Consider the following 14,477-nt stretch of genomic DNA (forward strand, 5'->3'; position numbering starts at 1 on the left):
TACCACCACAATCAAAGTATAGAACAATCTCATCATGCCAGGAATGTTTCTGGTGCCCCTTTGTAGTCAGTACCTTCCTACCACAGTCAGCTTCTGGGAACCATTAATCTGGTTTCTGTCCTTATAGTTTTGTGTTTTTTAGAATTTCATATAAATGGAATAATATGTTAACTGTTTTAATCTAACTTCTTTCACTTACCGTAATGCTTTTCAGATTCATTCTTGTTTTTACGTGTATTATTAGTGCATTCTTTCCTTTTCTTAAAGTAACATTACATTGTATGGTATACCACAATGGATTTATTTATTCATCAGTTAGTGGGCATTATAGTTGTTTTCCAATTTAGAGTTATTCTACCTAAAGTTGTATGGAATACATTTTCATTTCTCTTAGTGACTATTTAGGGAAGGGATTGCTAGCTAAGTCATATAGTTAATACATATGTAAATTTTTCAGATAAACTGCCAACCTGTTTTTCAAAGTGGCTATAGTAATTGTTCTTCTCATCAAAAATCTATCAGAATTTGTCTATTTTGAATCTTTTCCATAAACGTTGATTTTGTTACCATCGTTGCCATATCTTGTTTTATGTTCTAATAGACATGTAGCCATATATAGTTGTGGTTTCAATTTGCATTCCTTTAATTATTAATTATGTTAATCAGCTTCTTATTTTTTACTAAGTATCTGTTTGAATCTTTTACCTATTTTTATTACTGAATTGTTTTTTTAATATTGAGTTGTAAGAAAACTATATATATTCTATACAAGCCCCTCTATAGGTATATGATTTGCAGATATTTTTTCCTGTGGGGATTGTGTTTAATATTCTTAATGGTAATTTCTGAAGAGCAAGAGTTCTTGATTTTTATTGAGTCCAACTTTTCTATTTTTTTTGTTTTAGTTATTTGTCTTTTTTGTTTGTTTGTTTGCTTTGGCAAAGATATCTTTGCCTAAATAGGTCCATAAAGATTTTCTCATATTTTTTTTCTTTAAGTTCAAGCATTTTATGTGTTCTATTTAGGCCTGTGATCTATTTCAATTTGGTATTTGTGTAAGTAAAGAGGTAAGGATCAAAGCTCATCTTTTGTGTGTGTGTGTGTGTGTGTGTGTGTGTATGGATGACCAATTATTACAGCATCATGTATTGAGAAGACTCTTCTTTAACCACTGAAAATCAATTACAATAGAATTAATTGACTATATATGTATGGATCTATGTTTGGACATTCCATCTGTTTTATTGACTTGTGTCTCTCTTTCTATCCATATCACCATCTCTTGATTACTATAGTATTATAATATAGATTATATTGTAAGCTTGGTATTCTTTACATCAAGTACTGTAATAAGGGCTTTATTTTTGTTCTTTTAAAAATTGGTTTGGTTATTCTCTGACCTTTGAATATGAAATGTAGAATCATCTTGTCAATTTCTAAAAAAAAAAAAGACATAAGATTTTAGTTCAGATTGTATTGAATCTATAGATTAATTTAGGAGGATTTGGCATCTTAACAATTTTTAGTCTTTTAATACATAAACTTAGCGTACCTCTCCATTGCTTTGGTCTGTTATTTTTTTCTATCAATCATTTTTAATTTCTACCATATAAATTTTGCATACGTTATTAAATCTATTCTCATTAATTTTACAACTTTGATATATCCTAAAAGGTTTTGTGTTTGTAATTTCAATTTCCAAATATTTTTTGCTCATATATACAAATATCATTTATTTTTGTGTATGGATCAGGCATTCTGAGACTTGGAAAATTCACGTGTTAATTATTTTAACTTTTCTAGAGATTCTTTGGGTTTTCTGAATAGATAATCATAATATCTGTGAAAAAAAGACTCTTTGTTTCTTCTTTTCCAATCTGCATGCCTTATATTTTTTTTCTTCCTTTATAGTATTTACTCAGATCTCTAGTATAATGTTGAATGGAGACTGTGACATCTGACATCCTTATCTTGTGCTAGACCTTAGGAAGAAAGCCTTCAGTCTTTCAAAATTTGGAAATTTGGTATGATATTTGCTGTAAGCTTTAAGTTCCATGTCCTTCTAATTTGCTAAGAATCTCCTTAATAAATTAATGTTCAATTTTTTAAAATCCTTTTTCTGCACCCATTGTAATAATCACTCTCACAGGGCCATGAGATGAGATTTTTCTATGTGGTTGAAGCAAGAAGCTGAATCTAAGCTGTCTACAAAGACCCTGAATTAAATGCAGCACTTTTTGTTGAGAGAAACTACAAAACTTGGGGCAGCCCAGGTGGCTCAGTGGTTTAGCCTTCAGCCCAGGGCCTGATCCTGGAGACCCGGGATTGAGTCCCACATTGGGTTCCCTGCATGGAGCCTGCTTCTCCCTCTGCCTGTGTCTCTGCCTCTCTCTCTTTCTCTCTCCCTCTCTGTGTCTCTCATGAATAAATAAATAAAATCTTAAAAAAAAAAAAAAACTACAAAACTCCTCCAACATAGCCAGATATAGGACAAGGAATCTCAATTCCAACTCTGTCCCTGGGTGCCAAGAAAATCTCATGAGATAGCTGAACATGAAGACAACCTCAAGCAGGTTGGAGACCTTAATTTGAAATATACTTATAATAATAGCATTCTCAAATTCAGAAACTAGAATAAAAATGGTTTCTGAAGCCATTATAGGGACAAAAACTGAATATTCTGGAAAGACACTTCCATCATATAGGTTACATGTTACCTTTAATTGAGAATAATGAAAGCTAACTCTTTTAAACTCTTCTTATTTCTTTGAAATTTAATTAAAATATATGATAGAGTATATTTATTCATTCCTTCAACAAATATTTACTGAATGTGTCTGTAAGAGAATGGGCATTTTTCAGGCTCTAATGTGATTCAAAGGAAATATGAAGATTCACATTCATCCTACAGATTATTATTATTGACATATACATATATCAATACCATATATGTATAGTCTTATTGAGATATATATTGATTACATCTCCTCTCTGAACTATATCTTATTAGAAATGATTGTACAAAATTGCTACTGGTGAGAGAAGTCAAAATGTTACTTTACCTTCTTTGTATTAATAAAGAGCATTGTGTTCAGTTTTCTTATTGGATCTTTTGGAGTTATTTTAAAATACAAACTTCAGTATATAGCACCATCTAATATTTTTATAAAAATATGTGAAAGTCAATTATTGATGGATAATATTAGGAATATCAAATGTTTCTATGGAATGGCCAAAGTGAATTTTCTCCCTAGGGTAGTTTTAATTGATTCATCACTATTCTTCTCTACCATCAAAGTATTCTTTCCCTAAGTATTTAGAGTTATTTTAATGTTTTTTCCGGATATTTATTTCCTCAACCCTTCAATTTCTAAGAAAGCTCATTTGACTTGAGCTAAATGAATAAGTACGTCTAGATTTGGTAGTGCTTTTATTTCCAGATTTGCTGCACACATCCAGGAAGTTATATTGAGTTCTTAATATATAGAATATAATAAAACTCTGGGTGGTTGTTTTCTAAGTAGTTTATATTGACTAAAATATTAATTAGAGCTACTGTAAAAATTAATCCATGTTGGTACTGTGTGTTGTTGGATGAAGGATAATCAAAGCTAGGTTATATGTTACTTTTTGATGTCTCAGTTGATACAGTAGCTCTAAGTTACTTGTTTAGTATAACTTTGCTTTGACACCATTACACATGAGGGTTCAGTAGAGTCCTACTCATGGACTACTCAGCCTTCTCATAGAGGATGGTTTTCATGAGTTAAGAGGAATCAAGTATGCATACTTATCAGCTAGAACTTTCAATATGCAATGGGCTTCCTTCTGACTTCAGTTGTTACAGTGGTCTTTATAGCTGGAGCTTTTGGCAAATACCAGTAATGTATTGCAGTACTAGCCAGAGAAAGCATTATGTTACTTCTCTGATCTTAAGCAGATCTTAAGCATGGCATATTTCTAAATTAATAAACAAACTGAGGACCACAACATTTATTTCTGTAACTTTGTTGCTGACATTAGTATGCATGTAAATATTTAATCTATTTATTCTTCTCTCAGTTGTTTTTTAACTGCTGTAGAGTTTTAGAATGATATATATAAACTCCCCTTATTCAATCTCTTCAATAATTTGATTCTGACCAATAATAAATCTATCCATCATAGCAAGTGGTGCTCTTATTATTCACACTGATATATATTTATTCAACACAAAATCCTATTTGCATAAACCCACTGAAGTCCTTGGTAATTTCCAATTGTTTATTAAGTTGTATTTTAAACTGACATCAAGCTTAAAATCATACTGAGTAAATTGTTGATGATATGACAATCATATTTTATTTTAAAGCCATGAATAGTATTATTTACTTTTCTGCTAAATGAATTCAGTTCCAGTGCAATTACAGGGAATTAAGTGTTTTTGAAGTAAACTCTGTAGTGGGAAAAAAAAAAATCAAACTTTGATGTCAGTCAGGATATTCAGATTATCCTCCTGGCCAAGCCACTTGTTATTCTGTAAATTTGGAAAATTTGCTTGACTTTACATTGTCTGTCTCTTTGTCAATAAAATAAGTTAATAACTTATTCTTATTGCCCATTTTCTTTGAACTCTGAAACTCTATGACATTAATTTGTGATTATTGTTTCACACTTATGGCAGTACATTGAACACATGAAAAAAATGCTAAGTGTATGCCATTTGCCCAATTTGATGCTTCAAAAACTTCACAATTGATGGGTCAGTCTTATTTAGAAAAATGTGCAGAGCTATTAGTGTGAAAACTGTGTCAATTTGAGTTTTTTGTTGCTGTTTCTCATAATTAGCTCATCCGTAAGATTTTATTTTTAATGTAATTTGTTCTAAATAATCTCATTTAAATTTAATCTTTCCGTTTTTTATTGAGTGTAGAGTTTCTCTAATTCTTCAGTGTTCTAATTGTTTATATTTTAGGTAGGCATGCTGATCATTCAGGATTTGGGAACTTTTCCTTTTGAAGTCAATGCTATAGGCATTTAGAATTAACACATTTGAAAGCAAAGGGATTGGTTTTCCATTTGACATCTTATAACTATAGTTTTTTAAGAAATTTATGTCACTGTCCATAGGATTCTGCTCTCAGAAATGTCTCTTTTTCAGTGATTTCCAGAGTATATGCCAGCAAATGGAAAATATAATCTAATAAAAAGATACTTCCAAGTGTCTTAGACAAAATATTTATTTTACTATGAATTTAATATTTTAATAATTATGTTATGATTGTCTGGTACTAAAACATTAATTATGAATCAGCATTAGGTTCTAAAATAGAAGTCTGGGAAATAGAAAGTGGCCATATGTTCCTGAAAAACCAAATAGTAGGAGAATTCATCAATGAGGAATTTAGGATGTTCTGGGAAAAATAAACTCAAAGAACTGAAATTTGAGTGAATTTATTAAAGCTCTTATAAGTTTTCATATTAACAGATTAAAAAGAAAAGACCACACATATATTGCATGCACAAAAGTGAATATTGCACATGATTTTACGTTTACAGTCCCTTGGTTTCCAGAAAGTTTTCAAGATTACCTCCCACAATGTTTTTTTTTTTTAAGATTGTATTTATTTATAAGAGATACAGGGAGAGAGAGAGAGAGAGAGAGAGAGAGAGAGAGGCAGAGGGAATAGCAAGCTCCATGCAGGGAGCCTGATGTGGGACTCGATCCTGGGACTCCAGGGTCATGCCCTGGGCTGAAGACAGGCACTAAACCACTGACCCACCCAAGGATGCCCCCTCCCACAATGTTTTGAAATTATGTTTGCTTTACTGAAGATTATATGCATTTTAATAATTATTTTTCATATGTGTAATATTTCTTTCAATATTCAGTGCATTTCTAATTTTATGGTTTGTTTGTGAATGACTCCTCCAACTTCACTATGGTCCTAGCCAATTAGAGTAATTCAAATATCTTCAACAGTATCCACTATCTGGGGATTACTTTATCTTAATTTTCTTTATTTTTCTGTTTCATTGTAAAGTTGAAGCTATCACCTTATTGTGAGTTTTATTTCTATTTCTTTTAAACTCCAGTTCCTTTGTTATTTTGTGGGAGATTTTTTTGCTAATATCTCCCTATATAAGTAAATTAATATCTGTTTGTATTAAAAGTTTTAGATTGAGAAAAGGGCCTAAAGGAATATATGTCTAGTTATCTGAAAGTAATATCTATAAACAATATCCATATTCTGGATTGATAGCAGATTGAGGATTATATCACTTAAAAAGATGACTGATTTGACAAAACACATCTACAAAAACCCCACATTATACATAATTGTCAGAAACTAGATACTTTCTTGCTCAGATGGAGAACAAAATAAGAATGCCATCTCTCACAATTCCTATTTAACATTGTACTGGAAGACCTAGCTAGTGTAATCAGACAAGGGAAAGAAAAAGAATGTATTCAGGATGGAAAGGAAGAAATTTTTATTTGTAGATGGCATGGTTGGCTATGGAGAAAATTCAAAAAATTATGAGAAAAACAAAACAAAGGAATAAACAAAATTCCTGGAACTAATAATAAGTGTGAAATGTTACAGAACATAGTTAATATATAAAAGCCAATTTTTTCCTATATACCATCAGTAAACATTTTGAACTTAATTTTTTACAAAATGAAATAGCGTCAAAAACATGTCCATTAGTAACAACAATAAAGAAGGGAAAACTTAAGTATAAGACTAACAAAATGCACACAGGATTTCTATGCAAAAAACACTGATGAAAGAAGTTGGGGAAGATATAAACCCCATGTTCATGGTTTGGAGGACTCTGTCATTCAGATGTCAATTATTTACCACTTGATCCATAGATTCAAAATAGTATAAATGAAAATCTCAGTAAGCTATTATTTATATCTATCAATAATTGACTCTAAAGTTTATGTGAAAAGACAAGATACCTAGAGTAGTCAATACAATAATGAAAAAAAAACAAAAATGGAAGATTAACTTATTGCAAGATTTAGTTTAAAGCTATAAGAATACATGGCATTGATCAACAAATAGATGCATGGATCAATGGAAGGGAATAGAGAACCTAGAAATATAGATGAATGGATCAATGGAAGGAAATAGAGAGCCTAGAAATAGAACTACAGTAATTTAGTCCTCTGTCTCTTCCAAAGGTGCAAAATAAATTCAAGAGAAAAAGAATAGTCTTTCCAACAAAAAGTGTTGAAATCATTAGATGTATACATGCAAAAAAAAGAACCTAGAAACAAATTACACAATAATCAACTCAAAATAGATCATACACCTAGATTATAAAATGCAAACTATAAAATACCTAGAAGAAAATATAGGCAAAAAATCTAGGTGAATGTGGATTGGCAATGAACTTTTAGATGTAACACCAAAAGTATTATCCATGGAATAAAAACTGATAATGTAGACTATTAAAATCAAAGAGATCTCATCTGCCAAAGACACAGTTAAGATATATAAAATACAAGCCACAGACTGGACATAATATTTGCAAAGCACATGTCTGATAAAAGACTCACATTCAAACTATGGAAAAATCTTAAAACTCAACACTAAGAAAACAACCCATTACAATGAAAAAATGAACAAAATATCTGAATAGATAACTTATCCAAGAAAATATACAGATGGCAAGCACATGAAATTATGCTCAAATCATTTACATTAAGGAATCATAAAACAACAGTGAAATATACAATCATTAGAATGATTAATATCCAAAAAACAATACCAGTTGCTAGTGAGGCTGTGTAATAAGAAAGTCTCATTTATTGCTGGTGGGAATGTGAAGTAACGGTCACTTTGGAGGACAGTTTGGCAGTTTCTTATGAAATTAAGCATACTTTCATCTGGCCCTGCAATCATGCTCATGGGTCTTTACCAACTGATTTGAAAATTCATCTCCACAGAAAAATCTGCAGATGAATGTTTGTTTATGGCAGCTGTATTCAGAGTTGCCAACAATTGGAATCAGCCAGGATACCCTTTATTAGGATAAGCAAATTGGTATTTCCATATAACAGAATACTGTTTAGCATTAAAAAGAAATGAGGTATCAAGGCATATAAAGACATGAGTGACTCTAAAGTACATGTTGATAAGTAAAAGAAATCAGACTGAAAAGACTATGAACCACATTATTCTATGTATATGATACTCTGCAAAAGACAAAATCATGCAGTAGGTAAACAGATCAACAATTCCCAGGGGATCACAGTGTGTGTAGGGAGGCATTGAATAGGTGGAACACAAGGCATTGTTAGGGCAGAGAAACTCTCCTCTAGGACATTGTAATCATGGATACAGAACACTATGCATTTGTCGAAACCTATTGAGCTTTGAAACATAAGAAAATTAACGCAGTATAGGAAAGCTTAAAAAATTATTTAGAGATCAATGAAATACCAGGATGGAATGCAGAACGTTACTAAACTATCTATGTTACAGCCTCATTAAAGGGAGTGTGAGGGAAAAGTGCTGACCTAAGTAACTTTGAAATGAGCACATACTGTGGACAAAGGGCAAAATGAATCGTCCATAGGCAGTGTAGACTGGTTGATCAAATATTCTTCCATGGAAATAGAAGATATCAGTTCTGAAACCACTGTATGTGTATACTCGAATAATTTTTAAAAATGAATAACATAAGAGCCACATTATGTGTAAGAGCAGGAGCTGAAATAAGCAAGGGGCAGAAGCTAGAATGAGCCGTATAGCAATGGGTTAGAACTGGAACATCAGTATGAACTCAAGTTTAGCTTAATAAAGATGGTTACACATACAGATATTTTAGACATGTGTGTATGCACAGGTTAGTATACACACATATTTCTTTGATTTGCCCCCTGAGAGGCCCAGGAGCAATCACATACCAGCCTCCATGAGCGCACTAGTGTCTATCTCTTGATTTTTAATATTATTCTCCAATAAAAGGAATAAGGATTCCATGGAGAAATGCTTGATTCTAGGAATGCAGTGGAAAACATGCAAATGAGTTTATACAATCTTGTGCCAGGAAGTAAAGAGATGCTAAATACACACAGACACACATACACACGCAGTGATATGTCAAAGGGACAAGAGCAAACTGAGTTTTCAACAGCTGAAACTGTAGCAGCTTGAGAAACAGAATATAGTAGTACTAGATTACAATCCAAAGTATAAAGTAAATATGAATTCATACTGATTTTTTAAATAATTCTATAAATAGAATAGATAAATATGCTGTGCAGAAGTCCAAGTAATCTATGTAGATACTCTGGCTTCCATGAGATTGAGCATGTATAATTCCCTATTCTTTAAGTAAAAGCTATGTATAGTGAATGCTTTCCAAAGATTATGAAAATTTGGGGCAAAAAGAGTACTTCACCATGGTGATCAAGGTGATTAATAACAATAATGATAAGTAATAACACATACCCTTGCTGTGATACAAGAATGGCATTTTCTTCTGTAGTTGTCTTCCCAAAACCATGAGTAAGCATCATGCAAAATCCTAATTGAGGAGCATCCTACAGAATACCTAACCAGCACATGTCAGAACTGTCAAGGTCATTAAAAACATAAAAATCTGCAAAAAGTCTCACAGCCAAGAGCACCCTAAGGAGATATGACAACTAAATGTAATATATTTGTGATGAGATCCTGGACAAAAAAAGAAGCATAAAGGAAAATCTAATAGGATATAAATAAATATGAGCTTTAGTTAGTAATAGTATTTTGATTTATTCATTAATTGTGACATATACACCTTACCAATGAAAGATGTTACAAATAGAAGAAGCAGGGTATGGTATATGTTGAAATCTCTGTTCTATCTTCACAATTGTTTTGTAAATCTAAAACTATTCTAAAAGTAAATGTTAATAAAAATAAATATTAAGGGGTACCTGGGTGTCTTAATTGATTAAGCATCTGCCTTTGGCTCAAGTCATGATCCCAGGGTCTTGGGATCAAGCCCTTGGGCTCCTTGCTCAGCTGGGAGCCTGCTTCTCCCTTTCCTTTTTGGTCCCCCTTGCTTGTGCTCTCTGGCTCTTTCTCTCTGTCAAATAAGTAAATAATTAAAAATAAGTTTTAAGTGTGGCTGATATTTAAAATAGTATAATTATACAGCTGATGTCATAATTGAAATATTAAGAATAATAGATTCATGTTTGCTGACGTGGAAAATGTAAAAATATATTATGAGGAAAAAGTAATTGACAAAAACATTGTGACTCATTTTATGCAAAAATGTAAACACACATATACATGGCACAAATATTTGGAAGATTAGCCCCATTGAAACGTTGTGACTTTAGCAAAAGCCCTGGCATTTAGGATTGTTGCAAATGGGTACATGTTGGCATTGATTCTTTTTGTCTGCTCATGCTTCCCGTATTTGAATATTTTATAATAAGCATGTATTTGTAGATATTTGTAAATTACTTATGATTTAAACCCCTTGTATATACTTTAACATCTGTCTGCTACCAAGCCTACCTTGATCAATTATTCCCTTTTACTCCATAACATAAAGGTTTTTTCCCAGTATGTCCTCTGCTGAGCATATAAACAAGAATAAGTTTTTCCCAGGTTAAAAAGAAAAATAGGAAAACAATACAAGAAGTGTACCTTTTGTTTATTAGTTACTCCATATCTCTTTTCTTTTGCTGCCAAAATTCCTGAAAGTGTTTTCCACCCTTGGTAGTTTCTACTATCCTCTGTGTTTTTCTCACTGTCAGCTCACTGCCTGATATTACTTCTACTAATTCTAATGATATGACAGCCTTCCTGATGGAAGGGCTATGGCAAGGAGGCAGCAGCCCTGGGCTCTGCAGTTGGGACCTTACAAATCCTACTTTACTTTCCTAAACTTGCTTTCCACAGCTTTAAAAGGAGGGTTAAGACTATATCTTGATATGTCTTATAAATAATACATTTCAATAAATATTGATCAGGAGATCTAGAAACAATACCCAGAATCTGAGCATTCTTTTCTTCACTATTATTGCTCTCACGCAAGCCACCCTCATCTTTCTTCTGGATTATTGCAGTTGACTACTACTAGCTCACTGGACCAACTAACCTCCCTGGGTCAGGTATCACTGCCTCTGCCCTAACAACCCTTCAAATATCTCTTGATGCAAAATCCAGGGAGGAGCCATTAGGACCTAAATAAGAGTATGTCTCTTTTTTCAAAACTTTGCAGAGGTTCTTTTGTGCAAGAATGGGGGTTTAATGTAGTGTGAGTTTGTGTCTGTGTGTCATCAGCAGTGGGATGAAGAAGTATGTCAAATAAAAGAGAGGTGCCTGGGTAGCTCAGTTGATGAAGGCCAATTCAGGTCATTATCTCAGGATCCTGAGATGGAGCCCTGCATTGGGCTCTGCCCTGGGTGTGGAGCTTGCTTAATATTTTCTCTCTCTCTCTCTCTCTGTCCTGCCTCTCCCTTCCCCAACCCTAGATCACACTCTAGAAGCCAATAAAGGGTGTGTTATTAAGCAGATTATTGCTGTGGGCAACTGGGGCTGATCCCACTGGTGAATGCTGAGAGACAGTGTGAACAATGCCTCAAAGTACTTCCAATCAGGATTTAAGGAGCTGAGGATTTTGGCAGCAATATCCTATCAATTTTTAGTTCAGGATTGCTGGAAAAGGTGAAAGGAGCACATAACCTCCCATCATGCCTCACCTGCTCTGCTCTTGAGCCTAGTAGATTAGCAGCTAAGGAAAGCACTCAGGTAAATGCATAGAAAGGAAACATACACAGGAGCAGTGTAGGTGGTGAGGGACAAAAAGATATGGATAGGTAGCTGATAGCATCTGCTAATATTCTTTTCTCAATTATTTTCTGAATTTTATTTCCTTCCTAGTTCCATTGATTATTCAGAACCCTTCTGGAAATAGATGGCACGCTCAAAGCAGGGAATTGAAAAGAGTTTAACAAAAAAGACTATTTACAAGTATATGGACAATTTTTTTAAAATCCACAAGTTATAATAAAAATGCTAGTGGACTAATTTCATTTCCATTGTCTGAAGGAGCCAGGGCAGGAGCAGATACTTGAAACCCAAGATCTATAGCTTACTGCATAAGTAGCGAAAAACAAGTCACTGCCAAGCCCCACCCTAGTGGGGAAGGACCCTAAAAATATTACCTAGATGTTCTCTCCTTCCCTCTCTGATCTTCTGCTTTTGCTTGTCAAACCAACAATAAGCCAGCAAACAACTGGGTCAAGCAGTGCCTGCGGTCAGTGGCCAGAGCACAAAGCACAGTGGGGATAATGGGAAGTAGATGCCCAGGAGTTGTTGGAGACTATCCAGTGTATCTGAATACAATGGAAGCTCCATGAACTTTTTCCAGTTTTATCGAGAAATGATTGACATATAATGTCATGTGCATTTAAGGCATACAACCTGTTAATTTTTATAGGAATATATTGCAAGATGATTACCATCATAGCATTAGCAAGCACACACACATCCCATAATTATTATTTCTTTTTCCTTAACTTTTCAGATGATTATGGAAACTCCACAAGAAGCAGGTCAATAATAAACAAACACAATGACATCACATCCCATAATTATTATTTCTTTTTCCTTAACTTTTCAGATGATTATGGAAACTCCACAAGAAGCAGGTCAATAATAAACAAACACAATGACATAGGATGGAAGTTCAATTATTTTTTTGATATAGATTAAAACTAAAAACATATAATAAATGTATTTAAATGCAAAGGAAAACCCATTTATTTAATGGAAATATTAAAGAGGTAGGAGAAGCATAGTTCCAGAAATAAAACTATGCCTTCTTAGTGCTCTTACCCCAAGCCTCCATTCTGAAGTCTCTTCATTCTATGTGTATGCTCTAACCCTCGATCTGGGGCTAAGTTTTACCTCGTATCCAGATCCCAGTGCATGAGAATATGATACAAAGCATATAATAAAGGGAGAAATACCAACAGCTAGAAGTGAATTAGAGAAGCAGCCAGGAGTAGCGAGTGGAAGTGGAAAACTCATCATTTTCTGTAGGTTTTCTTTTTCTGAAATTCAAAAAAGTTGAGAGGAAAGCATGGATGAACACTGTGAAGCAACGGGCTATTTCAAAGGCCATCCTTTTTGGTAGTATCAGCACTAGTTACCTCAATATAATCACACATTCTGTTCTATGAATACTTTAAATTCTCTAAGATAAATCTGTGGAAAACATAAAATGGATTCTTCACTCTGATTTTTTATCCCGAATGTGACATTCTTTCAACTCTTCAAACTGTTACTAGAATCTAAATGCACAACCTGTTTCCTAGAAAACTAATAAAATCTGGATCGTCTGAATTGTTTTCTCTGTTTTTTGCAAAGTTGTATGAATTATATTTCTATAATTGAACATGCTCATTAATAGAATATTTTTCTTTAAAAAAACTGCAAAACAACGTGCTCTGATGTGTAATATCATAAAACTTTGCTCTTAGGTTTAGCTCTTTTCATTTCTTCCAACCTGACATGTTTATCTTGCATGCATCCTTCATGACTGTCATGATCTTTCTTGTCTGTGTAGGCATTAGTCACTAGATAGGGACCTTCTTGGGGGAAAATAATTATTCATAAGTATATCAGTTAGCTTCTATCATCCCACAATAGGTAAGCATTCTATATGTCGTCTGAAATTGACAGTGTCTCATAAACCATACAATTATTCACTCATTTGGCAATATTTAAAGTTTATTAAAACTACTAAGTGCAGGATATAATACAATGAAAGAGGTACAATCTTATATAAACTGTTTGGGAGTATATATGTTTGGAATTTAGAGTTTTTAATTTGGGGGGAGTAGATTTTAAAATGATAATGTCGGGGATCCCTGGGTGGCTCAGTGGTTTAGCACCTACCTTTGGCCCAGGGCATGGTGCTTTTTTTTTTTTTTTTTAGGTTTGCTGGTCCCAGGGAACCATCATCATAGCTTTATTAGGGGTCTCCACATCCCCTCCACTCTGCAGCATCCTACGTTGTATTTGTGGGGGGGTGGAACTGTACACCCAGGGGCTGGGATGTGACTGCTGTGTTGGGGACCCACAGGTGAAGCTTTTCATACTGGACCAGTCCTCCATGCTGACCAGTTTTCGTCGGGCCCAGTCCAGCCTTGACCCAGGTGAGCAGGGGGGCAGGGGGACCCCTGAAAAGGAGGTATACATTTCCTGCAGGGTGTGTGCCGAGTGGTGCCTACCTGAGATCCTGGGATGCTGGAGTCCTGGGATCAAGTCCCGCATCGGGCTCCCTGTATGGAGCCTGCTTCTTCCTCTGCCTGTGTCTCTTCCTCTCTCTCTCTCTCTCTCTCTCTCTCTCTCTGTGTGTGTGTGTGTGTGTGTGTGTCTCATGAGTAAATAAATAAAATCTTTAAAAAATAATAAAATAAAATGATAATGTCATGCCCATGATATTTTCAAGTCACATTTTTAAGC

General features: G+C 33.9%; 1 protein-coding gene across 2 annotated transcripts in view; it reads left to right on the top strand.

Moving 5' to 3' along the window:
- The window catches only part of GPC5 (glypican 5), a 1,134,491-nt gene extending 1,120,260 nt beyond the window's left edge, over positions 1 to 14,231 (top strand). For both annotated transcript variants that reach the window (XM_055335624.1, XM_055335625.1), the window contains one exon: positions 14,095 to 14,231. In XM_055335624.1, the coding sequence (XP_055191599.1) occupies positions 14,095 to 14,162 (68 nt within the window). In that variant the 3' untranslated portion in view covers positions 14,163 to 14,231. The remainder of the gene's footprint in view (positions 1 to 14,094) is intronic.
- Positions 14,232 to 14,477: the final 246 nt, after the last annotated feature.

The sequence above is a fragment of the Nyctereutes procyonoides genome, unplaced genomic scaffold (assembly GCF_905146905.1).
Source record: "Nyctereutes procyonoides isolate TBG_1078 unplaced genomic scaffold, NYPRO_anot_genome, whole genome shotgun sequence".
Classification (NCBI taxonomy): domain Eukaryota; kingdom Metazoa; phylum Chordata; class Mammalia; order Carnivora; family Canidae; genus Nyctereutes; species Nyctereutes procyonoides.